Below are 26,258 nucleotides of genomic sequence, written 5' to 3' on the forward strand. Positions count from 1 at the left end.
TTGTCGAATCAAAAACTGGAGGTCACAGGTTTAAGGTGAGAGGGGAAAGATTTAAAAGGGACCTGAGGGGCAAGTTCTTCACGCAGAGGGTGGTGGGTCTATGGAACGAGCTGTCAGAGGAAGTGGTTGAGGCAGGTACAATAAAACATTTAAAAGACTCTTGGACAGGTACATGGATGGGAAAGGTTTGGAAGGATATGGGCCAAATGGGACTGGCTCAGATGGGCATGGATGAGTTCCATGCTGTATAACTCCAATTCTATAACCTCTTCCACACCCTCGACAAAGCCTCCACATCCTTCCTGTAACGCGGCGAGGCACATGGTGGCCGCGCAGTTTTGCCCACTGGATGGGCCTGCTCTCAGTTGTCAGGCTCGGTTTGCTGTGTTCTGAAACTTCACCACCTCAGTGCAGATTTGCAAATTCGCACCTAGATTAAAACCTGTTAATTATGCGCTGTGCAAGTCTCGAGTCTGTTGCTGCTGCTGCCTTGCTGTGTGTTCTCTATTGGAAGTGTTTGTACAAAAGAGATCACATTATAAGTTGCCACACAACCCTGGAACAGTTTGGAGTATTCAAACACATCTTGGTAACATCCTGAACCCCTCGCGATGGAGACACAAGGAATTCTGCAGTTGCTGGAATCCGGAGTGATGTACACAATGGTCTCAGCCAGAAACGTCGACTGTTCATTTCCCTCCATGGATGCCGCCTGACCTGCTGAGTTCCTCCAGCACTTTGTGTGTATTGAACCCCTCGGGATGCCCAGATTTAGTGGAGAGTCCATGTCTGCTGAGATCTCTGGAGTCCATGGGAGCTTTCACAACCTTGGAACCTCCCAACGAAGGAAGGGCTTGCTGCAGTGTATTCTTCTTCACTTGTCCCCCAGTCCCCCTGTTCTACAACACTCCCTAGTGCAGGGCTTGCACAGTAAACGGCAGGTCCCTGGGAAGTGGAACAGGGAGACCTAGGGGTGAAAGCGGTGACACAGGTAGACAGGTGAAGGATTTTGCAGGCTGGCCTTCATTGATCGGAACATTGAGCATATGTCATGCTACAGTTGTACAGGATGCTGGTAAGGCCACATCTGGAGTACTGGGTACAGTTCTGGTCACCCTGCTAGAGGAAGGGTGTCATTAAACTGGAGGGGGTGCAATAAAGATTTACGAGGATGTTACCTGGGCTGGAGGGCTTAGGTTGTAAGGAGAGGCTGGGGCTCTTGTTCCCTGGAGCATAAGAGGTGTATAAAACCATGAGAGGCGTAGATAAGGTGAATGGTCACAGGCTTTTCCCCAGGGTGGGGGAGTCTGAAACTAGAGGGCAAAGGTTTAAAGTGAGAGGGGAAAGATTTAACGGGAACCTGAGGGGCAACTTTTTCCACACAGAGGGTGGTGGGTGTGTGGAACGAGCTGCCAGAGGAAGTGGCTGAGGCAGGTACAGTTATAACATTTAAAGGACAGTTGGACAGGTCCATGGATAGGAAAGGTTTAGAGGGATATGGGCCAAACACAGGCAAGTGGGACTATCTCAGGTTGGCATTCTGGTTGGCATGGACAAGTTGGGCCGAAGGGCCTGTTTCCATGCTGTGTGACTCTGTGATCGGGAGACCTGACCTGCATGCGATATTCTGGGTGCAGTCTCACCTACAGAAATAGGACAAGATGTCTCTGCTCTTGTACTCATACCCTCCGGCAATGGAAACCAATATGCTGTTTGTTTTCCTAATTGCTTGCTGGATTTGTATGTTAACTTTCAGTGACTCACTTTCAAGAACGCCTGGGTCCATCTGAACACCAACACCTTTCAATCTCTCACCATTTAAAAATACCATTATTTTTCCCACCCAAGTGGAGATTTCACATTTCTCCATATTAGGTTTCTATCTGCCCTGACTCTTAATCCCAGGGTTGTGGTTCGAGCCCCACGTTGGGCATGAAGTATGTGGGGCAGGCTTGGTAGTGTAGCGGTTAGCGTAACGCTATTACAGCGCCAGCGACCCGGGTTCAATTCTGTCCGCCATCTGTAAGGAGTTTGTACGTTCTCCCCATGTCTGCGTGGGTTTCCTCTGGGTGCTCCGGTTTCCTCCCACATTCCAAAGACGTATGGGTTAGGAAGTTGTGGGCATGCTATGTTGGCGCCGGAAGCGTGGCGACACTTGTGGGCTGCCCCCAGAACACTCTACGCAAAAGATGCATTTCACTGTGTGTTTTGATGTACACGTGACTAATAAAGAAATCTTAATCTTCACTCAGCCTCTCTATATCCCCAGGAAGCCTCTCTCCATCCTCCCTACATCCCACCCTGCCAACAGACCTGGACATATTGCACTTGATCCTCCGATCAACTCACTGATACAGATTGTGAATAGCTGGGGTCCAAGTGCTAACCCCTGTGGCACTCCATTGATCACGGCCTTGAACCCAAATCCCTGCCTGTTAACCCAGGCCCAGCTGCTCTAATTTTGTGGAATAACTCGTGTGGCATTCTTCAGGTGTTCAGCAGTGCAGAATTTTGGCTTTGTGCACACAACTGCGTGACCACACAGTGCCCGACATGTAGGCACAGAGCACCGACACTCACTGGGGGACGGGTCCCACCTCACCCCAGGGTGCTGGACCTCCTTGGGGGGAACGGATCTCTCCCCACCCTAGGGTGCTGGACATCGCTGGGGAGAACGGATCTCTCCCCACGCTAGGCTGCTGGACCTCGCTGGAGAGAACGGATCTCTCCCCACGCTAGGGTGCTGGACCTCGCTGGGGGAATGTGTTAACTGAAGGTAAGTGTCTGGCTCGGTACCTTTATGAAGCGGATCGTAGACATCCTGTTTCTGCTCCAACCTGCTCGCTTTGTGCCCAAGCCCTGCGTGACCGATCACCATTGGTCATTGCAGCTCTTGGACTGCCTGTCTTCCCCAAGGAGAGATTGAAACTGGCACACGTTGGTCTCCACTCAGATACTACAGAGCTGACGGGAAGTGGTGGAGGTGGGTACGATTACAACATTTAAAAGACACTTGGACAGGTCCATGGGTAGGAGAGGTTTAGAGGGATATGAGCCAAATGCAGGCAAGTGAGACTAGCTGAGATAGGCAACATGGTCAGCATGGATGAGTTGGGCTGAAGGGCCTGTTTCTCTGCTTATAACTCTGTGACTGTAAGTATGACCCTTGATGAGAGTGCAGTGTAGATTCAACAGAATCACCTCTGGACTTTGACTGTTAATTGGAAGATCACAGAATCAAGGAAGGAATTCGGAACGCAAAGGGGTGTTGGCTGTGACCTTCAAGTTGGTGACAGGACAGAGTTGTTGCTGATTGGGGAGAATGAGCAGAACTTCAAAATTAAGTCCTGACCTGAAAGGTCAACAATTCCATTCTCCTCCCACAGACGCTGCTCGACCCGCTGAGTCCCTCCAGCAGATTGTTCGTTGCTCCAGATTCCAGTAACCGCCATCTCCTGTGTCTTCAAAATTAAGGTCAGGCTGTTCAGTGGCGAAGTTTGAGGACACTTTTGTCCGCAAACAATACTAGGTAGGTTGCTAACTCTAATCCCGAGATTCATGAACAAAAATCTATCGATTAAGGGTCACAGGGAAAAGGCAGGCAGGTGGAGTTTGATCAAAGTGTGGACTTTGGTTAAATGGGTTCGAGGTCTGAATGTTTCCCCTATTTCCATGGCCACCGTGACAGAATGTATGGCTGGATCTGTAAAGGGAAGATAAATGTTATCGAAGCCCTAATTGGACTTTAGTAAAGCACTTGACAAAGTCCTGCACAGTAGGCTGATTCAGAAGGTTAAGATGCATGGGATCTGTGGAGACTTGGTAGTTTGGATTCAGAATGGACTTGGCCACAGAAGACAGAGGGTGATGGAGGAGGAGTGTTCCTCTGGCTGGAGGTCCGTGACCAGTGGTGTTCCGCAGGGATCGGTGCTGGGACCTCTGTCGTCTGTGATGTATATAAATGACTTGGATGAAAATGTCGATGGATGGGTTAGTAAGTTTGCAGATGACACAAAGGTTGGTGGAACTGTGGACAGTGTAGAGGGCTGTCAAAGGGTGTAGCAGGATATAGATCAGTTACAGATATGGGTGGAGAAAAGGCAGATGGAGTTTAGTCCGGGCAAGTGTGAGGCGTTGCACTTTGGGGGGTCAAATGTACTATGAAAGTATACAGTTAATGGCAGATTCTTAAAGGTATTGATGCAGAGAAGATCGTGGGGTCCAAGTCCATTGCTCACTAACAGTGGCCACACAAGTAGACAGGGTGGTAAAGGTGGTGTATGGCATGCTTGCCTTCATTGGTTGGGGGGTTGAGTACAAGAGTCAGGAAGTCACGTTGCAGCTGTATAGAACTCTGGTCAGGCCGCACGGAGTATTGTGTGCAGTTCTTGTTATCCCATTACAAAGATATTGGGATTGGTTTATTATTGTCACTTGTACCGAGGTCCAGTGAAAAACTTGTCTTACAAACCGATTGTACAGGTCCTTTCATTACACAGTGCATTGAGGTAGTACAGGGTAAAACAATAACAGAATACAGAGTAAAGTGTCAAAGCTACAGAGAAAGTGCATTGCAGGCAGACAATAAGGTGCAACGTCATAACAAGGTAGATTGTGAGGTCAAGAGTCCATCTTATCGTATAAGGGAATCGTTCAATAGTGTCTTAACAGTGGGGACAGAAGCTGTCCTTGAGCCTGGTGGTACGTGCCCTCAGGCTCCTGTATCTTCTGCCTGATGGGAGAGGGGAGAAGAGAGAATGTCCGGGGTGGGTGGGGTCTTTGATTATGTTGGCTGCTTTACTGAGGCAGCGAGAAGTGTAGACAGAGTCCATGGAGGGGAGGCTGGTGTCCGTGATGCGCTGGGCTGTGTCCACAACTCTCTGCGGTTTATTGCAGTCCTGGGCAGAGCAGTTGCCGTACCAAGCCGTGATGCATTTCTATGAGGGTCATCAGGGACATGCCAAATTTCTTTAGCCTCCTGAGAAAGTAGATGCACTGGTGAGCTTTCTTGGCTATGACATCTATGTGGTTGGACCAGGACAGGCTGTTGGTGATGTTCACTCCTGGGAACTTGAAGCTCTCAACCCTCTCGACCTCAGCACCATTGATGTAGACAGGTGCATGTACACCGCCCCCTTTCCTGAAGTCAATGACCAGCTCTTTTGTTTTGTTGACACTGAGGGAAAGGTTGTTGTCATGACACTATGTCACTAGGCTCTCTATCTCCTTCCTGTACTCCGACTCAACATTATTTGAGATACAGCCTGCTACGGTGGTATCATCTGCAGACTTGTAGATGGAGTTAGAGCAGAATCTGGCTACACAGTCATGGGTTTATAGGGAGTAGAGGGCTGAGGACGCAGCCTTGTGGGGCACCAGTGTTGAGAATAATTGTGCCGGAGGTATTGCTGCCTATCCTCACTGATTGCGGTCTGTTGGTCAGGAAGTCAAGGATCCAGTTACAGAGGGAGGTGTTGAGTCCCAGGTCTTGGAGTTTGCTGATGAGTTTGCTTGGAATTATAGTACTGAAGGCAGAGCTGTATTCAATAAACAATAGTCTAATGTAGGTGTCTACTGTCCAGATGCTCCAGAGCTGAGTGTAGGGCCAGGGAGATGGCATCCGCTGTAGACCTGTTTCGCCGATAGGCGAATTGCAATGGGTCCAGGTTGTCTGGGAGGCTGGAGTTGACGCGTGCCATGACCAACCTCTCAAAGCACTTCATGATGGTGGATGTCAGAGACACTGGTCGGTAGTCATTGAGGCATGTTACCTTGCTTTTCTGAGGTACTGGGATGATAACAGATTGGAACCTCAGGTTGAGGCAGGGATGAGGTTAAATATGTCTGCAGATACCCCCGCCAGCTGATCAGCGTAAGATCTGAGCACACGGCCAGGGACACCATCCGGGCCAGGTGCTTTCTGTGGGTTCACTCTCTGGAAGACTGATCTTATGTCCTCAATGGTGACCACGGGTTCAGTTGCATTGGAGGCTGTTGGGGTGGGTGGTGACAATCCACTTCCCTCCTGTTCAAAACGCGCATAGAATGTGTTCAGCTTATCGGGAAGGGATGCACTGTTGTTGACTATGCAGCCCCACTTCGTTTTGTAGCCCGTTACAGCATGTGAGCCCTGCCACAACTGACAGCTGCTCTGGGACTTGATTTTGAACCGGTGTTGTCTCTTGGCACTCCTGATAGCTTTACGGAGGTCATATCTCGATTTCTTGTAAAGGTCAGGGTCACCCAATTTGAATGTAGCAGTCCTCAACTCAGTAGGGAGTGGATCTCCCGGTTCATCCATGGTTTCCAGTTTGGGAACACCCGTATTGTCCTCTTTAGTACACAGTCCTCCACACACTTGCTGATAAAGTCTGTGATGGTGGTGCCATACTCATCAAGGCTGGCAGCTGAGTCTTCGAACATGGACCAGTCCACTGTCTCAAAGCAGTCACGTAGGAGCTCATCTGCTTCCTCAGACCAACACTGCACGACTCTCCGTACCGGATCCTCCCGTTTCAGTTTCTGTTTGTATGCAGGGAGGAGGAGCACAGCCTGGTGGTCTGATTTCCCAAAGTGAGGGTGGGGGGGAGGGGAGGGGAGGCGGAGGGTGGCTCGGAAGGCATCGGAAGGATATGGAGGCTTTGGGAAGAGAACAAGGTCCACCAGAATGCTGCGTGGATTAGAGGGCGTGAGCTACAAGGAGAGGTTGGACAAACTTGGGTTGTTTTCTCTGGAGCGTCGGAGGCTGAGGGGAGACCTGATGGGAGTTTATCAAATTATAAGAGGCAGAGATAGGGTAGATGGTCAGAGTCTTTTCCCAGGGTAGAAATGTCAAAAACTAGAGGTCATGCATTTAGGGTGAGGGGGGAAGTTTAAAGGAGATGTGTGGGGCAAGTTTTCCTTACACAGAGAGTGGTGGTGCTGGGGATGCTGGTGGAGGCAGAAACACTAATGGCATTTAAGCAGCTTGTACACAGACACATGAACGTGCAGGAACGGAGGGATATGATGTGCGGGCAGGAGGGATTAGTTTAATCCAGCAATGTGTTCGGCACAGACACGGTGGGCCGAAGGGCCCGTTCCTGAGCTGTTCTGTCCTACAAGCCTGACTGCCTTTTAACTAAAGAATTTCATTTAGACAAGATTTCTTTATTAGTCACGTGTACATCGAAACACACAGTGAAATGCATCTTTTGCGTAGAGTGTTCTGGGGGCAGCCCGCAAGTGTCGCCACGCTTCCGGCGCCGACATAGCATACCCACAACTTCCTAACCCATACGTCTTTGGAATGTGGGAGGAAACCGGAGCACCCGGAGGAAACCCACGCAGACACGGGGAGAACGTACAAACTCCTTACAGACAGCGGCCGGAATTGAACCCGGAGTGTTGGAGGCTTGCCCCACACGTCTCCTTTAAACTTCCCCCCTCACCCTAAATGCATGACCTCTAGTTTTTGACATTTCTACCCTGGGAAAAGACTCTGACCATCTACCCTATCTCTGCCTCTTATAATTTGATAAACTCCCATCAGGTCTCCCCTCAGCCTCCAACACTCCAGAGAAAATAGCGCTGTAATAGCGTTACGCTAACCGCTACACTACCGTGGCTGCCCCACAGCAATAAACCCACAGCAAATTTGCCTTCGTCATGTGTTGTCTGGTCACTGCAGTGGTTTTCCAATTAGCAGATAAAACTAAACATGGGTGACGTTTTGATCAACTGCATCCTATGACTGCACGTCAAACCGATGGGACATTCCAAGTTGAGATATGCATCGGACAGTTACACTATGATACCCCACACAGACTGTCACCCTCTCAGGCCCACAGGAGCAGGGGTAATAAAACAAGGAACCAGGCATCTAGATCAACTCGCTGCCTCAAGCTGCCTGACTGAGGTTAGTGTGGGAAGTCAGGGCAGTTTAGAGTCATAGAGAGAGACAGCATTAAAACAGGCCCTTCGGCCCACTGAGTCCATGCTGACCACCAATCACCCATATACACTGATCCCATTTTATTCTCCCCACATTCCATTAACTCCCCCCCAGACTCTACCCCTCAGCCACACACTAGGGAGCAATTTACAGCAGCCAATTAACCTTTGGGATGTGGGAGGAAACCGGAGCACCCAGCGGGAATCCAGGCGGTCACAGGGAGAACGTGCAAACTCCACACAGACAGCGCCGGAGGTCAGGATCGAAACCGGGTCTCTGGTGCTGTGAGGCAGCGGCTCACCCACTGTGCCACCGTGCTGCCCTTTGTGGCCATGACTCTGTGGCAGAGGGTGTAGCGAGGCGTCGCCGGTGTAGAAACCTGAGCCAGACCCATGCTCTGGTTCTGAATCGACAGCACCTCAGGAGGCCATGCAGTGAGAGCCTCGAGCTGCGAGGCAGGCTTGCCGGACATGTCATCACTTGTCCTTGGAGAGCAACAGTGCATCAGAAATGAAAGTTCATGCTCACTGTTGACTTGCTGTCACTGCTATAGCATCAGGAGCTCAGCAGGCAATCCGTGCACGGCAGGATCCCACACAGACCAGTGACTTTCAGCAGTGCCGAGGGAGTGCCACACAGCCAGAGGTGCCAGTTTCAAAGCAAAGACCGCATATCCCTGTTAAAGATCCCACCAGACTTCTCACTGAAGTGACAGCAAACGATTCAGAAGCCAAAGGGTAGGTTGGCATTTGTGGTGAGAGAATTTGGGTAAAGTTGTCTCACTGCAATCAACCATGGAGTCGTACAACTCAGGAGGAACTTCGGCCCATCACCCACACGACCTGCCCCTCACCCACACCTTCCTCCCTCCGGTTCCCCTCCCCACCTTCCCTTTATTCCATGGTCTACTGTTCTCTCCTATCAGATTCCACCTTCTTCAGCCCTTTGCCTCTCCCACCTCCCAGCTTCTTGCACCATCCCTTTTTACCCCCTCCCCACCCCACCCACCCACCTCCCTGCCCCTTTACCTACCTTCCCCCTCGCACCTGGACACCCATCACCCACCAGCTCACACTCTCTCCCCCCCCCACCCCCCCACTTTCATTGCAGCTTCTGCCCTCTTCCTTTCCAGTTTTATTTCCCTCCACGGATGCCGCCTGACCTGCTGAGTTCCTCAGGCATTTTGCACGTGTTGCTTCGGCCCATCAAGTCCATGATGACCATCAGGTCCCCAGTTCGCAGTTTACAGCACGGAAACAGGCCCTTTGGCCCATCTACTGTCCACTTACACCAATTCCATTTTATTCTCCCCATACTCTACCACTCACCTACACACCAGGGCTAATTCACGATGGACAATGAACACACGCCAACCCGCACGTCCTTGGGATGTGGGGGGAAACTGGAGCACCCAGAGGAATCCCATGTACTGAAGGGAGAGGGTGCACATTCCCCACCAACAGCACCCGAGGTCAGGATTGAACCTGGGTCGCTGGCACCATGAGGCAGTGGCACTACCAGCTGAAGACTAACCCCATTTACCACAGCCATCCAAGCCTTGCAGATTCAAGTGTTTGGACATTTCTTACATGGAGCCTCGGCAAGACTGCATCTTGAATGGACTCAGCAGATGCTGCGATCTGGGGCGGTCCTCTTGCAGGGTCCAGACCTAAACATCAACCATCCGTCTGCCTCCACAGATGCTGCTCGACTTGCCAAGTTCCTCAAGCAGTTTTGTTTTGCTGCATCTAGAACACTGTGTACAGGTGGTCTCTGACCCAACAGAGGATCTACTTACGTTAGGGTTTGTTGTCTGAAAATGTCCCCTCTATTCACCCTAGCTGAACCAGCAGCATCACCCATCCCTCGATCAAATCTTTCCTTAACATTAGTCAGAGTTATACAGCACAGAAACAGGCCCTTCGGCCCAACTCACCCATGCCTATTCGAGCAGGTCCCATTTACCTGTGTTTGGCCATTACCATCTAACCATTCCTGTCCATGTACCTGTCCAACATTGGAATTGTACCCACCTCTACACTGTCCCTGGTTCCACATAACCACCACCCTCTGTGTGAAAACGTTTCACCCATGGGTCCCCTTTAAATCCATCCCCTCTCACCTTAAACCATGACCCGTAGTTTTGAACTCCCCACCCTGGGAGAAAAGACTGACCATCCACCTTGTCTATGCCCTTCATGGTTTTATAAACCTTTATAAACCATAGAACCATAAGGCAGCACAATACAGGCCCTTCAGCCCACCATGTTGTGCTGACCTTCAAACCACACCTAAGACTATCTAACCCCTTCCTCCCACATATCCCTCTATCTTAAATTCCTCCATATGCTTATCTAACAATCTCTTGAACTTGTCCAACGTATCAGCCTCCACCACCGCCCCAGGCAGCGCATTCCATGCACCAACCACTCTCTGAGTGAAAAATCTCCCTCTGATATCTCCCTTGAACTTCCCACCCATTACTTTAAAGCCATGCCCTCTTGTATTGAGCATTGGTGCCCTGGGAAAGAGGTGCTGGCTGTCCACTCTATCTATTCCTCTCAATATCTTGTACACCTCTATCATGTCTCCCCTCATCCTCCTTCTCTCCAAAGAGTAAAGCCCTAGCTCCCTTAGTCTCTCCTCATAGTCCATACTCTCTAATCCAGGCAGCATCCTGGTAAATCTCCTCTGCACCCTCTCCAACACCCCCATATCCTTCCTATAATGAGGCGACCAGAACTGGACACAGTACTCTAAATGTGGTCTAACCAGAGTTTTGTAAAGCTGCATCATTACTTTGCGACTTATGAAAGCTAACACCCCATAAACTTTCTTAACTACCCTATCCACCTGTGTGGCAACTTTCAGTGATCTGTGGATATGAACCCCAGATCCCTCTGCTCCTCCACACTGCTCAGAATCCTGCCATTAACTTTGTACTCCCCCTTGGAGTTTGTCCTTCCAAAGTGTACCACCTCACACTTCTCTGGATTGAAGTCCATCTGCCACTTGTCAGCCCAGCTCTGCATCCTATCAATATCCCTCTGTAAGCTTCGACAGGCCTCCACACTATCCACAACACCACCGATCTTAGTGTCATCTGCAAACTTGCTAACCCAGCCTTCCACCCCCTCATCTAGGTCATTAATAAATATCACAAGTCGAGGTCCCAGAACTGATCCTTGTGGGACACCGCTAGTCACAGCCCTCCAATCCGAATGCACTCCCTCCACCACAACCCTCTGCTTTCTACAGGCAAGCCAATTCCGAATCCACACAGCCAAGCTTCCCCAGATATCTTGACCTCTGACCTTCTGAAGAAGCTTACCATGTGGAACCTTGTCAAACACCTTACTAAAATCTATGTAGACCACATCTACTGCACTACCCTCATCAATCTGCCTGGCCACCTCCTCAAGGAACCCTATCAGGCTTGTGAGGCAAGATCTTCCCTTCACAAATCCATGCTGGCTGTCCTTAATCAGTCCATGATTCTCCAAATGCTCATAGATCCTATCTCTTAGAATCCTTTCCAACAGCTTACCCACCACAGACGTGAGACTCACCGGTCTGTAATTCCCTGGACTATCCCTACTACCTTTTTTGAATAAGGGGACAACATTCGCCACCCTCCAATCCTCTGGTACCATCCCCGTGGACAATGAGGACTCAAAGAACCTAGCCTTCAAAGAATCTCCTCCCTCGCCTCACGAAGTAGCCTGGGGAATATTCCGTCAGGCCCCGGGGACTTATCTGTCCTAATATTTTCTAACAGCTCCAACACATCTTCTCTCTTGATATCTACATACTCTAGAACATTACCCTCACCAACACTGTCCTCAGCGTCATCAAGACCCCTCTCCTTGGTGAATACTGAAGAGAAGTATTCATTGAGAGCCTCACCCACTTCCACAGCTTCCAGGCACATCCTCCCACCTTTGTCTTTAATCAGACCTACCTTTACTCTAGCCGTCCTTCTGCTCTTCACGTACGAGAAAAAAGCCTTGGGATTCTCCTTAACCCTACTCGCCAAAGCCTTTTCATGTCCCCTTCTCACTCTCCTCAGCCCTTTCTTAAATTCCTTCCTTGCTACTCTATATTCCTCACGAGCCCTGTCTGATCCTTGCTGCTTACACCTTATGTATGCTGCCCTCTTCTTCCTAACTAGTTGTTCCACCTCTCTCGTCACCCACGGTTCCTTCACCCTGCCATTCCTTCTCTGCCTCACCGGGACAAATTTATCCCTAACGTCCTGCAAGAGATCCCTGAACATCGACCACATCTCCATAGTACATTTCCCTTCAAAAATGTCATCCCAATTTACACTCCCAAGTTCTCGCCTTATAGCCTCATAATTCGCCTTTCCCCAATTAAATATCTTCCCGTCCTCTTTGCTCCTATCCCTGTCCATGACAATGCTAAAGGTTATGGAGCAGTGGTCACTGTCCCCCAAATGCTCACCCACCGATAGATCTGTCACCTGACCCGGTTCATTACCTAAAACTAAATCTAATACGGCATTCCCTCTAGTCGGCCTGTCAACATACTGTGACAGGAATCCGTCCTGGACACACTTAACAAACTGTGCCCCATCTAAACCTTTGGCACTGAGTAGGTGCCAATCAATATTTGGGAAGTTGAAGTCTCCCACTATAATAACCCTGTTATTTTTGCATCTTTCCAAAAACTGCCTCCCAATCTGCTCCTCAGTATCCCTACTGCTACCGGGAGGCCTATAGAATACTCCCAGTAGAGTAACTGCTCCTTTCTTGTTCCTAACTTCCACCCATATTGACTCTAGAGAGGATCCTTCTACATTATCCACCCTTTCTGCAGCTGTAACAGTGTCCCTGACCAGTATCGCCACCCCTCCTCCTCTTCTCCCCCCCCTCCCTATCCCTTTTAAAACACTGAAAACCAGGAATATTCAATATCCATTCCTGCCCTTGTGTCAGCCATGTCTCTGTAATAGCCACAATATCGTAGTCCCATGTACTTATCCAATCTCTGAGTTCATCTCCCTTATTCCTGATGCTTCTCGCATTTAAGTAAATGCACTTTAGCCCAGCCACCTTACTACTTCTGTAGCCTGTATTCTGCTTCTCCTTCCTCAAAGCCTCTCTACCTGTCAGATCTGACTTTTCCCCATCCCCTTCTTCCTCTGACCTACTCCTCCGGTTCCCTTCCCACCACTCAGCCTCCTACACTCCAGGGAAAACCACTCCAGCCTACCTACCTGTCATCTCACACCCCTCCACAGTCCACCAACTGCCTCAGAATCCTTTCTCGCCACTCCCCTTCCCCTGTGTATACACCAGCCATCTCCCCTCTCAGTCCTGATGCAGGGTTTCAACCCGAAACAGCGATAATTTCTCCCCCCCACAGATGCTGCTCGACCCACTGAGCTCCTCCAGCAGATTGTTTGCTGCCTCTCTGGCAACATCCCCTTGAATCTTTTCCACATCCTGTCCAGTTTAATCATCCTTCCTATAGCAGGGTGACCAGACCTGCACACAACACTAAGTGTGGTCTCACCAAAGTCTCGTACAGCTGTAATGGGATGTCCCAACTCCCACACTCAACCTTCTTCCAGTCTGCACTTCAGGGCCTTATAATTTAAGTTTCAGTCACATGGGTGTCCTCTGCCCACCACTGCCCCTCCCTCCACTCTGGCCCCTCCTATATGGTCAGGATATCTTTCCGAAGTTTGCACATAGAACAAGATGCAGTGTTCTCAGCCTCTCCTGCTTCGAGGGACAAGCAGAGGGGTGGAAGGTGTGAAACCAACACAGACAGGGGCAAAGTTAGGAAACTGCTCTTTTATTCTGTTAGAAAATTAGAACATTCAGGTGAACTTTTACCCGCAATATACTGATTGTCAGCTTGTGATTTGGAAGATCTGTCACTGTAGTTGATTGTGGTGCTAGAAGCAGAATTCAAGGCAGCTCCTGGCACTGTGCTTGGTCTGTAATCAGGCATCAGGCAAAAATCAGATCCCCTCCAGACTTGCTGCAGCCTGCACTGCTGAAAGTTTCTCCAATCTTTTGGACCCTGCAAGACAGGCAGAAAATGTAAGAACGCCAGCAACGTCAAGTAGCTATCCCTGAGAAACCCCTGGCAGATAAGGTAAAGGAAAATCCTGAAAGATTCTCATATTAAGAATAAAAGGGTAGCTAGGGAGAGAACAGGTTGCCTTAAGGATCAGTATGGAGTCACAGGAGATGGGCGAGGTCTTAAATTAATACTTCTCGCCTGTATTTACTGTGGAGATGGAGCTGGTAAGTTCAGGGGAGGGAACAATGATATCCTGGAACATATCAATATTACAAAGGTGGAGGTGGTAGATGTCCTGGAATGCATAAAGGTGGAAAATCCCTGGGGCTTGACCAGGTATATCCTAATATTCTTTGGGAAGCAAGGGAGGAGATTGCTGGGGCCCTGGCAGGGACTTCATATGATACCAACCACCCCTCCTTCACAACACCTGACACTGTCCTTGTTGAGTAACCCTGGCCGATCCCGAGCAAGGTCAGAACGGCTCTACAGAGATGGAGAGCTTTAGCTTTAATTCCCAACAGCACGGTTCCACTAAGGAAAACAGCAAACAGATGGCATCTCATCCACACTCCATCTCGGAACTGGCCTGGAACAGGCTGTGCTGTTGGCTGAGGAGGCTGCAGCGACTGAGAACCAGAATGGGGAGGAAGCCAGGAGGAGGTGGGTGGACCCAAAGGCTGTTTATTAACACATCGCAAGGCACAACGTCTCCTCTTGGCTAGGCAGGGAACACAAAGTGGAGAGTGGCCAGGGACACAGTATCTCTCCCTGGCTCTGGAACCAGAAGGCTGGCGTGACTAACACAGACAACGGGAGTTTAAATCCCAGTGTCTGAATCAGAATCAGATTTATTATCACCGACTTATATGACGTGAAATGTGCCGTTCTGTGACAGCAGTACAGTGCAAGACATAAAACTACTATAAATTACAAAAGTAAATGAATAGTGCAAAAAAAAGGAATAACGAGGTAGTGTTCATGGACGGTTCAGAAATCTGATGGACGAGGGGAAGAAGCTGTTCCTGTATCTGCAGCTTGAGAAACTGAAATCTGGTGATAGGGTGCAGGGGAGTGCAAGGCTGTGAGATTACTGTGAACACACTGCTTCAGGAAGGAAAATCAACTGCCTTTACCCGCTCCGGCTCATATGTGACTCACTGGGTGAGGGTAGAGCAGTGGGAATGGTGACTGGGGGAGGGGTTTCACAGTTAAAAGCTCAGCTGGGTCAATCCACCAGGGTGGTTCAGCTTCAGATAACTCCCCGGGGTGGGAATAATGGCAGTTGTGTTTGTGACAGGGACCAAGGGCAATGGTTTCAATCCTGTCCATAACCAGTCCAAGGTATCTTCTGCTGGTCATACCTCGGGCATCTGACCGGTGGGAGGATGGGGAGATGCAACACAGTGTCCTCTGCATCACGTTGAACCTGGAGTGGCTCTGAAAGATGTTGTTCTGGGACAGCACGTAAATAAACAGGGCTCCAAGAACAGACCCTTGGGGATCACCATAGGCAGAGGTAAAGTGCCAGGAGAAACCCACAGAATCTAATTTTACTTACGCTAAATCAAACAAATAAATGCATTTGAACACGTATTTGATAGCAGTATATATGATTATATATAGGGTAGAAAGTCAGAGCCCTTTTTCCCCCCAAGGTGTAAATGTCAAATATTGGAGGGCATAGGTTGAAGGCGAGAGGGGGAAAGGAGATGTGTGGGGCAAGTTTCTTTTTACACAGAAAGCCTGGAACTCGCTGCCGGGGAAGTGGTGGAGGCAGATACAATGGCAAAGTTTGAGAGGCATTTAGACAGGCACATGAACAGGGAGGGAATAGAGGGATACAGACCACGTGCAGAGAGATGGGATTAGTTCGGATTGGCATCATGGTTGGCACAGACATCATGGGCTAAGGGGCCTTTTCCTGTGCTGTCCTATGTTCTAGGACAAATCAACTGGGACAATGGAATAGCGAGGGCGCTTCACGGAGATAACCCTTACCGTTCACTGTGGTTAGAAGAGTCCGTTCACCTCTTCAGTCTCAGGGTTCAAATCAATATCATAAAAGCAGGGTCGGGTTGGCAGTCCTGGCATGGTGCTCATCTGTAACACAGAGGCTGGGTTACTAACTGATCCCACACAAAGGGACATACAAGGCTGAAACGGACTAAATGACTGTCACACAGAGAGGGGAAGAGAGGGGGTGGGGAGGGAGAAAGACACACACACACACACACACACACAAAGCTGGGATATCACAAATGAACACTGCCTTACCACTAGCTTCCACCTACTCTCCTTACTTGACCCATCCAATGCCCCATGACGGGCATCAAAACCAAACGTAGTTAAGATATCTTTATTAGTCACACGTACATCGAAACACAGTGAAATGCATCTTTTGTGTAGAGTGTTCTGGGGGCAGCCCACAAGTGTCGCCACGCTTCTGGCGCCAACATAGCACGCCCACAACTTCCTAACCCGTACGTCTTTGGAATGTGGGAGGAAACCGGAGCACCCGGAGGAAACCCACGCAGACACGGGGAGAACGTGCAAACTCCTTGCAGACAGCGGCCGGAATTGAACCCGGGTCGCTGGCGCTGTAACAGCGTTACGCTAACCGCTACACTACTGTGTCTGCCATCTCTGTGGGTGAGTGACTTCCCTTCATCAATCACCCACAATGAAGCAGCAGAGGAGAGCTGGAGCTGCAGAGGGATAGTGCTGGGGGAGGACATGGTGATGTAAGATGGCAGAGCCACTGCCTCACAGCTCCAGAGATCCAGGCTCGATCCTGCCCTCGGGCACTGTGTGTTGAGTTTGCATGTTCTTGTTGTGACCGTGTAGGTTCCCCCCAGATGCTCTGGTTTTCTCCCACATCCCGAAGACATGCGGGTTAGTAGGTTAATTAGCCGCTGTAATTTGCCCCTAATGTGTAGGTGAGGGGTAGAATCTGGGAGGAGTTGCGGGAATGTGGGGAGAATAAAATGGTATTAATGTAGGATTAGTGTAAATGGGTGGTTGATGGTTGGTGTGGACTTGGTGGGCCAAGGGGCCTAGTTTGTGCTGTCTGACTGTACGAGCAGTGCTGCTGGAAGGTTAATGATGAGGGAGGGCCACACTGCCAGTCACACCATTTTTCACATTTCTTATCTTTCGGCTCAGGTAAACATAAAGTTTCCCATAATTTACTTCTGGGAAAAAAAAAATTCCCTAGTGAAATGCCAATATTTAATCTTCTACCAAGGTTACTAATAAAACAAAACACCCGCTGGAGGAACTTAGTGGGTCAAGCAGCATCTGTGGAGGCAAGCAGATAGCTGATGTTTCAGATCGAGATCCTACATCAGAATCAATGAAGCAGATGATCTGCCCAGGTTTACAGCGCCATGTGTGGGAGCTTGCCATGACGGAACTGGCTGCTTTTCTTCCTACTTTGTGACCACACATTTTGAAGCTCCTTCAGCAGAAGAATAAACTGCAGGAGGAACTCAGCGGGTCGAGCAGCATCCTGATGCAGGGTCTTGACCCAAAACATCAGCAATCCCTCTGCCTCCACAGATGCTGCTCGACCTGCTGAGTTCCTCCAGCAGTTTGTTTTTAGCTCCAGATTCCAGCATCTGCCGTCCTGTGTCCCTCTGAAGCTCCTCCATTAGCCCAAGGCTGTGACTGGTACTCCGGAAATATTCCTCCCCCGCTCCCTGACACAGACAATTGTGGGCTTGTGTGCCTATAACTGCACAAAGTTCTCCAAGGAGGGCATTGGTAGAGGGAGGATGACCAATATATCTAGTCTTTTCTTAATAAATAGAGCAGTAAATAGAGACATAATTCAAGTGTGTGCTCTATACTTTGTTACCTTGCCTCTGATCACTTCACTGGGAACCTTCCAATATCAGTTGTGTAACTGGGGAAGTTCATAGTCACGGGATGCAGCCAGATACTGAATACATATGTCACTCAAAGCCAGCAAGACTCCATTATACAATAAGGTCGGTCCGTAACTGATAAAAAATTAAGAGTAAACAGAGTTCTGGACAGCCGATCCTTGTTCCTGTGGTGTGAGGTGAGGGATTACAGGATGAATAGAGAATGTTGAAGAACAGACGGCATTGTGCGAGTCAAGCCTCACTTCTCATACAGAAAGAGTGACTTTGCTCTTCAACGGTAAGAAGACACCCAGGCTGGATAAACAATCTGTGTGCAGCGTGCCACAGTCCAGACAGCTGTCTCTCTCTGGCACTCTAACAATCAGCACCAGAGTACCTAAAGCAATGGGAGCAAGCAAGCTTTTCACCAACTCTGCTCGAGCCACTGGCCGTCTGTTGCAGTGTAACAGGAGCTGCCACTCTGAGAACTTTGCAGTAGATTACGCTGTAACCTAAACCTCATGTTTTAAGCCATTTAATTTGTGACTCTTTCCCCAGCCACACCCTCAGGGGTACTAACACAGTGTGTATCAGGCCAATTAACAACTTGCTTCCTTTTGCAGTGTGATAATTAAAACCGAGTGCAGCAAAGAACTCGCATCAGTGCTCGCTAACCACCCACTCCCGCCTGGCTCTGCTAATTTAGCTCCTCGCTCAAACTGCTTTCAATAAAAACAATGTGCATTTACTCAGGTGGGTCTGGAAAAAACAGAAATAAATGAAGGGTAAATTAACACAAAACAGAAAATGCTGGAAACACTCAGCAGGCCGGGCAGCTGCTGTGAGGAGAGAAACAGTTATATGTTTCAGGTTGACAACCTTCCATCAGAATCAATCTATTAGGCAAGGGAGTCTTTAAAGGCAGGTTGGTGGAGAGCATGATGTCAGGACATTGCACAGTGCTTTCTGTAAGTAGTCTCATTACAGGAGGGATGTGGAGGCTTTGGAGAGGGTGCAGAAGAGGTTCACCAGGATGCTGCCTGGATTAGAGGGCATGAGCTATAAGGAGAGGTTGGACAAACTTGGGTTGTTTTCTCTGGAGCAGTGGAGGCTGAGGGGAGACCTGATAGAGGTTTATAAAATGTTGAGAGGCATAAATAGGGCGGACAGTCAGAATCAACACATGTAGGCAGATGGGATTAGTTTAATTTGGTACCATGGTCCACACAGACATTGTGGACTGAAGGGCCTGTTCCTGTGCTGTACTGTTCTGTGTTATAAACTGTTGATTGTGTGAAATGAAGACTTGCCAGTTAAGGAGTTGGTATGTTCTCTCCGTGTCTGTGTGGGTTTCCTCCGGGTGCTCTGGTTTCCTCCCACATTCCAAAGACGTACGGGTTAGGAAGTTGTGGGCGTGCTATGTTGGCGCCGGAAGCGTGGTGACACTTGCGGGCTGCCCCCAGAACACTCTACGCAAAAGATGCATTTCACTGTGTGTTTCGATGTACTTGTGACTAACAAAGAGATCTTAAATGTCATGATCACCCAGCACCACTTACAAAAGACACTGGGAATCCGATTAACTCCTTAACAATTTAAATACGCATATACTTTTCTTATTTTTAATACTCCTTTGTGTTGCTTCTCTAGAAAACTCGACCAAATTGTGGTTCCCTTGGATCCATCCTTCATTGACTCATGGGTACGCACTGGTACAGTGGTTAAGTTACTGCGCTAGCAGCCAGAGTTCCAGTGACGTGGGTTCAGATCCCATCATGGTAGCTGGGAAACTTAAATTCAAATTATTAAATAAAAACAGGAATTTTATGTAAAAATGATCAGAGTAATGGTATCATGAAATTAGCTGTAAAAATCTACCTGGTTCACTTCAGCTAAGGAGACTTGCCATCCTTACCCAATCCAGCCCATACATTTCTGGAGACCAACCAAAGTGGTTGACTCTTAAGTTGTCAGTTCTGGGGCAACAGAAGTGGACGATAAATGCTGATGTTGCCAGCGATCCCACATTTGGTGAACAAATTAAAAATAAAACACCTGGGTGGGACTTTGCTGGTGGCTCTCCCACATCTAGACCAGGTCTTTTCACTGCAGAACCAGGCGAGGTCCCAGTGGTCAAGCCTGGTCTCTCTGCCTCAGAACGTTGGGGAGACTGCACTTGGAGTACTGTGTGCAGTTGTGGTCGCCTGGGTATAGGAAGGATGTCATTAAGCTGGAAAGGGTGCAGAAAAGATTCACGAGAATGTGACTGGGACTGGAGGGCTTGAGTTACTGGATAGGCTGGGAAACATGATGCTGGAGGAACTCAGCAGGCCAGGCAGCATCCGTGGAGAAAAGCAGGCGGTCAATGTTTCAGGTCAGGACCCTTCCTCAGGACTGAAGATAGGAAAAGGGGAAGCCCAATATATAGGGGGGGGGGGGAAAGCAGAGCAGTGATGGGTGGACAAAAGAGGGGAGGCGGGGTGGGCACAGGGTGGTGATAGGTAGATGCAGGTAAGAGACAGTGATGGGCAGGTGTGGGGGAGGAGGGGAGAGCAGATCCACCGGGGGATGCGTCAAAGGTAAGGGGAGAGAGGTAAAAAAGGCTAGGAAAGGGAAGAAGAGAATTAGCATGGTGTGAGGTGTTGTGGGGAAGGGGGGTGGGGATTCCCTAAAGTGGGAGAATTCAATGTTCCTGCCGTTGGGCTGCAAGGTTCCAAGACGGAAAATGAAGTGCTGTTCCTCCAGTTTGCGCTTGGAATTCTCCTGGCAGTGGAGGAGGCCGAGGACTGACATACCAGTGATAGTGTGGGAGGGGGAGTTGAAGTGACTGGCAACGGGGAGACGCAGGTCGCGGTTACGGATGGAGTGCAGGTGTTCTGTGAAACTGTCACCTAGCTTGCGTTTGGTCTCACCAATGTAGAGGAGGCCACACTTGGAGCACCGAATGCAGTCGATGATATTAAGGGAGGTGCAGGTGAATCTCTGTCTCACCTGAAAGGACTGTTTGGGTCCCTGGATGAAGGTGATGTAGGGGCAGGTGTTGCACCTATGGTGAGGGCAGAGGAAAGTCCCTGGGGTGGGAGACGGATGGGTGGGTGGGGTAAAAGAGGAATGAACAAGGGAGTCGCGGAGACAGTGGTCCCTGTGAAAGGCAGAAAGGGGTGGGGAGGGCAAGGTATGCTTGGTGGCGGGGTCCCGTTGGAGATGGTGGTCAACACGTCATTCTCCGCCACTTTCACCATCACCAATGGGCGACATGAAGTGACAGAGGCAGGTCCAGTAACAACATCCATGAGAGGAGGATGCATGGAGTTGGGGGTCACGTAATAGCATGGGTAGAGGATTGGTTAACTGATAGAAGGCAGAGAGTTGAGATAAATGGGTGTTTCTCTAGTTGGCAATCTGTGGTGAGCAGGGTGCTGCAGAGGTCGGTGCAGGGCCAGCAACTGTTCACAATAAACATTAACGATTTGGAAGAGGGGAGCGAGTGTAGCGTACCCAAGTCTGTTGTTGACACTAAATGGAGTGGAAAAGCAAATTGCGCAGAGGATGCGGAGAGTCTGCAGAGAGAGAGGTAGTTTAAGGCAAGGGTCTGGCAGATGGAGTACAATGTTGGTGAATGTGAGGTTGTCCACTTTGGAAGGAAAAATAGATCAGATTATTATTTAAATGGTGAAAGACTGCAGCATGCTGTGGTGCAGAGGGACTTGGGAATCACAGAAGGTTGGCTTGCAGGTGCAACAGGTTATCAACTAGGCAAATGGAATGTTGGCCGTCATTGCTGGAGGGATTGGATTTAAGAGCAGGGAGGTTGTGCCGCAACGGTACAGGGTACTGGTGAGGCCGCACCTGGAGTACTGCGTGCAGCTCTGGTCTTCTTACTTGAGGAAACTGGCTTTGGAGGTTCACCAGGTTGATTCTGGAGATGAGGGGGTTAGCCTGTGAGGAGAGATTGAGTCGCCTGGGACTCAAAAGAATGAGAGGGGATCTTATAGAAACATGTAAAATTATGAAAGGGATAAATAGAGGCAGGAAGGTTGTTTCCACTGGTAGGTGAGACTAGAACTAGGGGACATAGCCTCAAGATTCGGGGGAATAGATTTAGGACGGAGATGAGGAGAAACTACTTTTCCCAGAGAGTAGTGAATCTGTGGAATTCTCTGCCCAGGGAAGCAGTAGAAGCTACCTCATTAAATATATTTAAGACACAGTTAGATAGATTTTTGCATAGTTGGGGAATTAAGGGTTATGGGGAGAAGGCAGGTAGGTGGATCTGAGTCCACGGCCAGATCAGCCATGATCTTACTGAGTGGCGGAGCAAGCTCGACGGGCCAGATGGCCGACTCCTGCTCCTATTTCTTGTTATTTAGGAAAGGAAAGGTTTAGAGGGATATGGGCCAAACGCAGGCAAGTGGGACTAGCTTGGACAGACATCTTGGATGGCAAAGATGAACTGGGCTGAAGGGCCTGTTTTCTGTGCTGTATAACGCTATGGCTAGATACTGCAAGCTGTTACAACATCTGGATCCAACCAATCCACCCGATGCCCTTCATAGGTTGATAGCAAGGCTTGGAAAACAAAGGTGTAGATACAACGTTCATAGCACAGAGCTCCATGTGTGGATGAAATCAAAACCCGTGAGGACCCCGACCCGAGGACGAGCAGGGGCTGATGCAGGGAACATTTCTGTTGTACAGCACAGAGACCAGAATGAAAGGGATGAATGTTGTGCCTCCCTCCTGCGCAGCTCACCTATTTCTGGCTCTGACCTCACCACTTCGTTCATAATTAACAGCAACTCACAAGTGCTAGTATTCAACTGTCTGACCCGTTCTCTAGTGATAGTGCATTAGGTTGCCATTGAACACCCACAGCCAGAGATAGTGCTCCATCTCCAACACACGTTTACTTGCATCTAAAGGATATAATAAACCCAGCTTAGGTCAGTTCCACACTGGATCCTTCCCACGTTAATTACATACTATCACGCATTGCCTCAAACTCTGGTGGGTGGGTAAGAGCTGGTAGAATAAGTACCAGCAGATGATACAATAATGGGACGAAACTTCCTGCCACATGTGATTTCAGGATTCAAGAGCAGGAGGGTGTTCAACCCCCTACCCTCAATTCAACACGATCGTGGCTGATCACCTCTTTGTAGTCATAAAGCTGTACAGCACAGACATGGCCCTTCAGCCCACCCAGTCCATGCCAACCTTTTTGCCCACATAGGTCTGTACCTTTCTATACTTTGCCTAAAGTATCGGTCTATATGCTTCTTAAACATAGTAATCGTATCTGATTCCGCACCTCCTCTGGCAGCGCATTCCTGTCCTTTTCGGATTCCCTCAGTGCCCAAACATCCATCCAGTTTACTCATCTGGGATAGAGAATGCTGAAGGTTCACAATCCCAAGTGAACAAGTTTCTTCCAGTCCTAAAAGGCCGCCCCCTACCCCAAATCTGTGCCCTGTTGCAGAGTCACCCACCTGGTGGGGGGGGGGGGGGGGAGGTGAAGTACATTTAAATAATCAAGCTAAAGTGTTTTTAATACTTCGACTTGCTTGAATAAAGCATTGGTTTCACTCAATCCACAATGTGGTATTGTGGGTCAGCTTCTGCTCTTAATTTAGAACAGTAAAGTACCGGACAGGCCATTCAGCCCATGATGTTGTACTGATCTTGATGCTGATTAATACTAAATCTCCTCTTGTGTATCACCCGTATCCCTTCATATTCATGTGTCTATCTAAAAGCCCCTTAAACTCCACCAAACTGCCCCTGCTAACCCATTCCAGGCACCAACTACTGTCTGGATAACAAAAAACTTGCCCCTCACATTGCCTTTAAACATCCCCCCTCTAACCTTAAAAGCATGCCCTCTGGTGTCTGACGTTTCCACCCTGGGAAAAGATTCTGGCTGTCTACCCTATCCATGCCTCTCAATCTTAAAACCTTCTACCAGGTCTCCCCTCAGCCTCCGACTCTCTAGGGAGAACAACCCAAGTTTGTCCAATTTTTCTTGATAGCTCGTACCCTCTAATCCAGGCATCATCCTGGTGAACCTCTTCTGCACCCTTTTCACAATCTCCACATCCTTCCTATAATGGGGTGACCAGAACCGCACAAAATACTCCAAGTGCGGTCTGACTAAAGTTTTATTTAGCTGCAGCATGGCTTCCTTACTCTTGCACTCAACACCCCTACGAATGGAGGCAAGCATGCCATATGCCTTCTTTACCATCTTATCCATTTGCAATAGCCACATTCAGTGAACTATGGACCTGGACCGCAAGATCCCTCTGTACCTCAATGCTATTAGGGGGCCTACCATTAACTGTATACTCTCTCCCTTCATTTGACCTCTCAAAGTGCAACACCTCACACTTGCCCAGATTAAACTCCACTTCTCTGTCCATATCTATAATTGATGTATATCGTGTTTTATTCTTCAATAGTCCTTTCCAATTTCTTGTGCATCTCTTGATCCTTTGATAGCTCAAAAATCTACTGATCCTTGAGGTGAGAAAGCTAAGAGGAATGTGTCCACAACCCCCAAAGATCACAACCCTGAGGTAAGAAGTTTCTCCTCATCTCAGTCCTCAAGCACAAAGCATTCACAGGAACAGGGTGATACCACTCAAGACTGACTTACCACTTTAATCACATCATATACACATGGTCTGTCTCTTCATCTCATTTCACTGCCTTTGCTCCCCATCACCTGACCCTATAACAACCTGCCAAGGTCAGTCTTATGGGTTTCAAGTGAGCCCCAGCAATCCACTGCCTTTCAGTTCACAAGAGTTCCAGGTCCCCACTGCCCATGTGTGTAGGAAACTGCTCCCCAACCTGACTCCTTTTGTTATTGCTTTCTTGTTCAGCTCTCCTCCGCAAGTTCTCTCTCCTATTAAATCTATTCTCAACACCCCTCATGGTGCTGTGCTGTGGTGCATATCGGTGGTGCTGTGGATAGTGTGGAGGGCTGTTGAAGCTTACAGAGGGATATTGATAGGATGCAGAGCTGGGCTGACAAGTGGCAGATAGAGTTCAATCCGGAGAAGTGTGAGGTGGTACACTTTGGAAGGATAAACTCCAAGGCAGAATATAAGGTAAATGGTAGGATCGTGGGCAGTTTAGAGGGATCTGGGGGTTCATATCCACAGATCACTGAAAGTTGCCACACAGGTGGATAGGGTAGTTTAAAAAGCTTATGGGATGTTAGCTTTCATAAATCGTGGGATTGAGTTTAAGAGCCGCGAAGTAATGATGCAGCTTTACAAAACTCTGGTTAGGCCACACTTAGGGTACTGTGTCCAGTTCTGCTCGCCTCATTATAGGAAGGATATGGGGGCGTTGGAAAGGGTGCAGAGGAGATTTACCAGGATGCTGCCTGGATTAGATTATGGATTATGAGGAGAGACTAAAGGAGCTGGGGCTTTACTCTTTGGAGAGGAGGATGAGGGGAGACATGATAGAGGTATACAAGATATTGAGAGGAACAGATAGAGTGGACAGCCAGCGCCTCTTTCCCAGGGCACCAATGCTCAATACAGGAGGGCATGGCTTTAAGGTAGTGGGTGGGAAGTTCAAGGGAGACATCAGAGGGAGGTTTTTCACCCAGAGTGGTTGATGCATGGAATGCGCTGCCTGGGGTGGTGGTGGAGGCTGATATTTTGGGCAAGTTCAAGAGATTGTTAGATAAACATATGGAGGAATTTAAGATAGAGGGATATATGGGAGGAAGGGGTTAGATAGTCTTAGGAGTGGTTTGAAGGTCAGCACAACATGGTGGGCTGAAAGGCCTGTATGGTTCTATGGTTATTCAGCATTCCAGCTGCCTCAATTAAATCACCTCCTAACCTCGAGGAACAGAAGCCCAGTCTTGACACTCAGCCTTGTGAATCAACTGTTGTGCCCGTGCGATACTCACAGTGCCCACTAGTGGGTACAGGAACCCAGCACCAACACTCGCCCGGATGTCCCGAATTGGCAGAACAAACCCAGTTGGTGCTCCCTTCCTTTCTGGCTCGTGAGATAAGGATAGGTGAGTCTTCGCCATGCAGATGGGAAGACCTGCAAATCCCTGGACAAAAAAGGAAGAGACTTTCAGAGAAAGGCAATATCTTTACTCAAGGGCAGCACAATGGTGCAGCGGGTAAAGCCGCTGCCTCACAGCTCCAGTGACCCAGGTTCAATCCCGACCTCTGGTGCTGTCTGTGTGGAGTTTGCATGTTCTCCCTGTGACCGTGAGAGTTTCCCCAGCGTAGTCCGGTTTCCTCCCACATCCCAAAGACGTGCAGGTTGGTAGGTCAATTGGCCGCTGTAAATTGTCCCTTGTGTAGGCAAGTGGTAGAATCTGGGAGCAGTTGATTGGAATGAGCAGAGAATAAAATAAT

General features: G+C 49.1%; 1 protein-coding gene across 2 annotated transcripts in view; it reads right to left on the reverse strand.

Moving 5' to 3' along the window:
• Nucleotides 1-13,740: 13,740 nt before the first annotated feature.
• The window catches only part of mthfd1b (methylenetetrahydrofolate dehydrogenase (NADP+ dependent) 1b), a 70,020-nt gene continuing 57,502 nt past the window's right edge, over nt 13,741-26,258 (reverse strand). For both annotated transcript variants that reach the window (XM_052015171.1, XM_052015164.1), the window contains exons 26-28: nt 25,793-25,945; nt 15,992-16,093; nt 13,741-13,987 (exon numbers count right to left, since the gene is read on the reverse strand). In XM_052015171.1, the coding sequence (XP_051871131.1) occupies nt 16,004-16,093; nt 25,793-25,945 (243 nt within the window). In that variant the 3' untranslated portion in view covers nt 13,741-13,987; nt 15,992-16,003. The remainder of the gene's footprint in view (nt 13,988-15,991; nt 16,094-25,792; nt 25,946-26,258) is intronic.

This window comes from Pristis pectinata, chromosome 1, assembly GCF_009764475.1.
Source record: "Pristis pectinata isolate sPriPec2 chromosome 1, sPriPec2.1.pri, whole genome shotgun sequence".
Classification (NCBI taxonomy): domain Eukaryota; kingdom Metazoa; phylum Chordata; class Chondrichthyes; order Rhinopristiformes; family Pristidae; genus Pristis; species Pristis pectinata.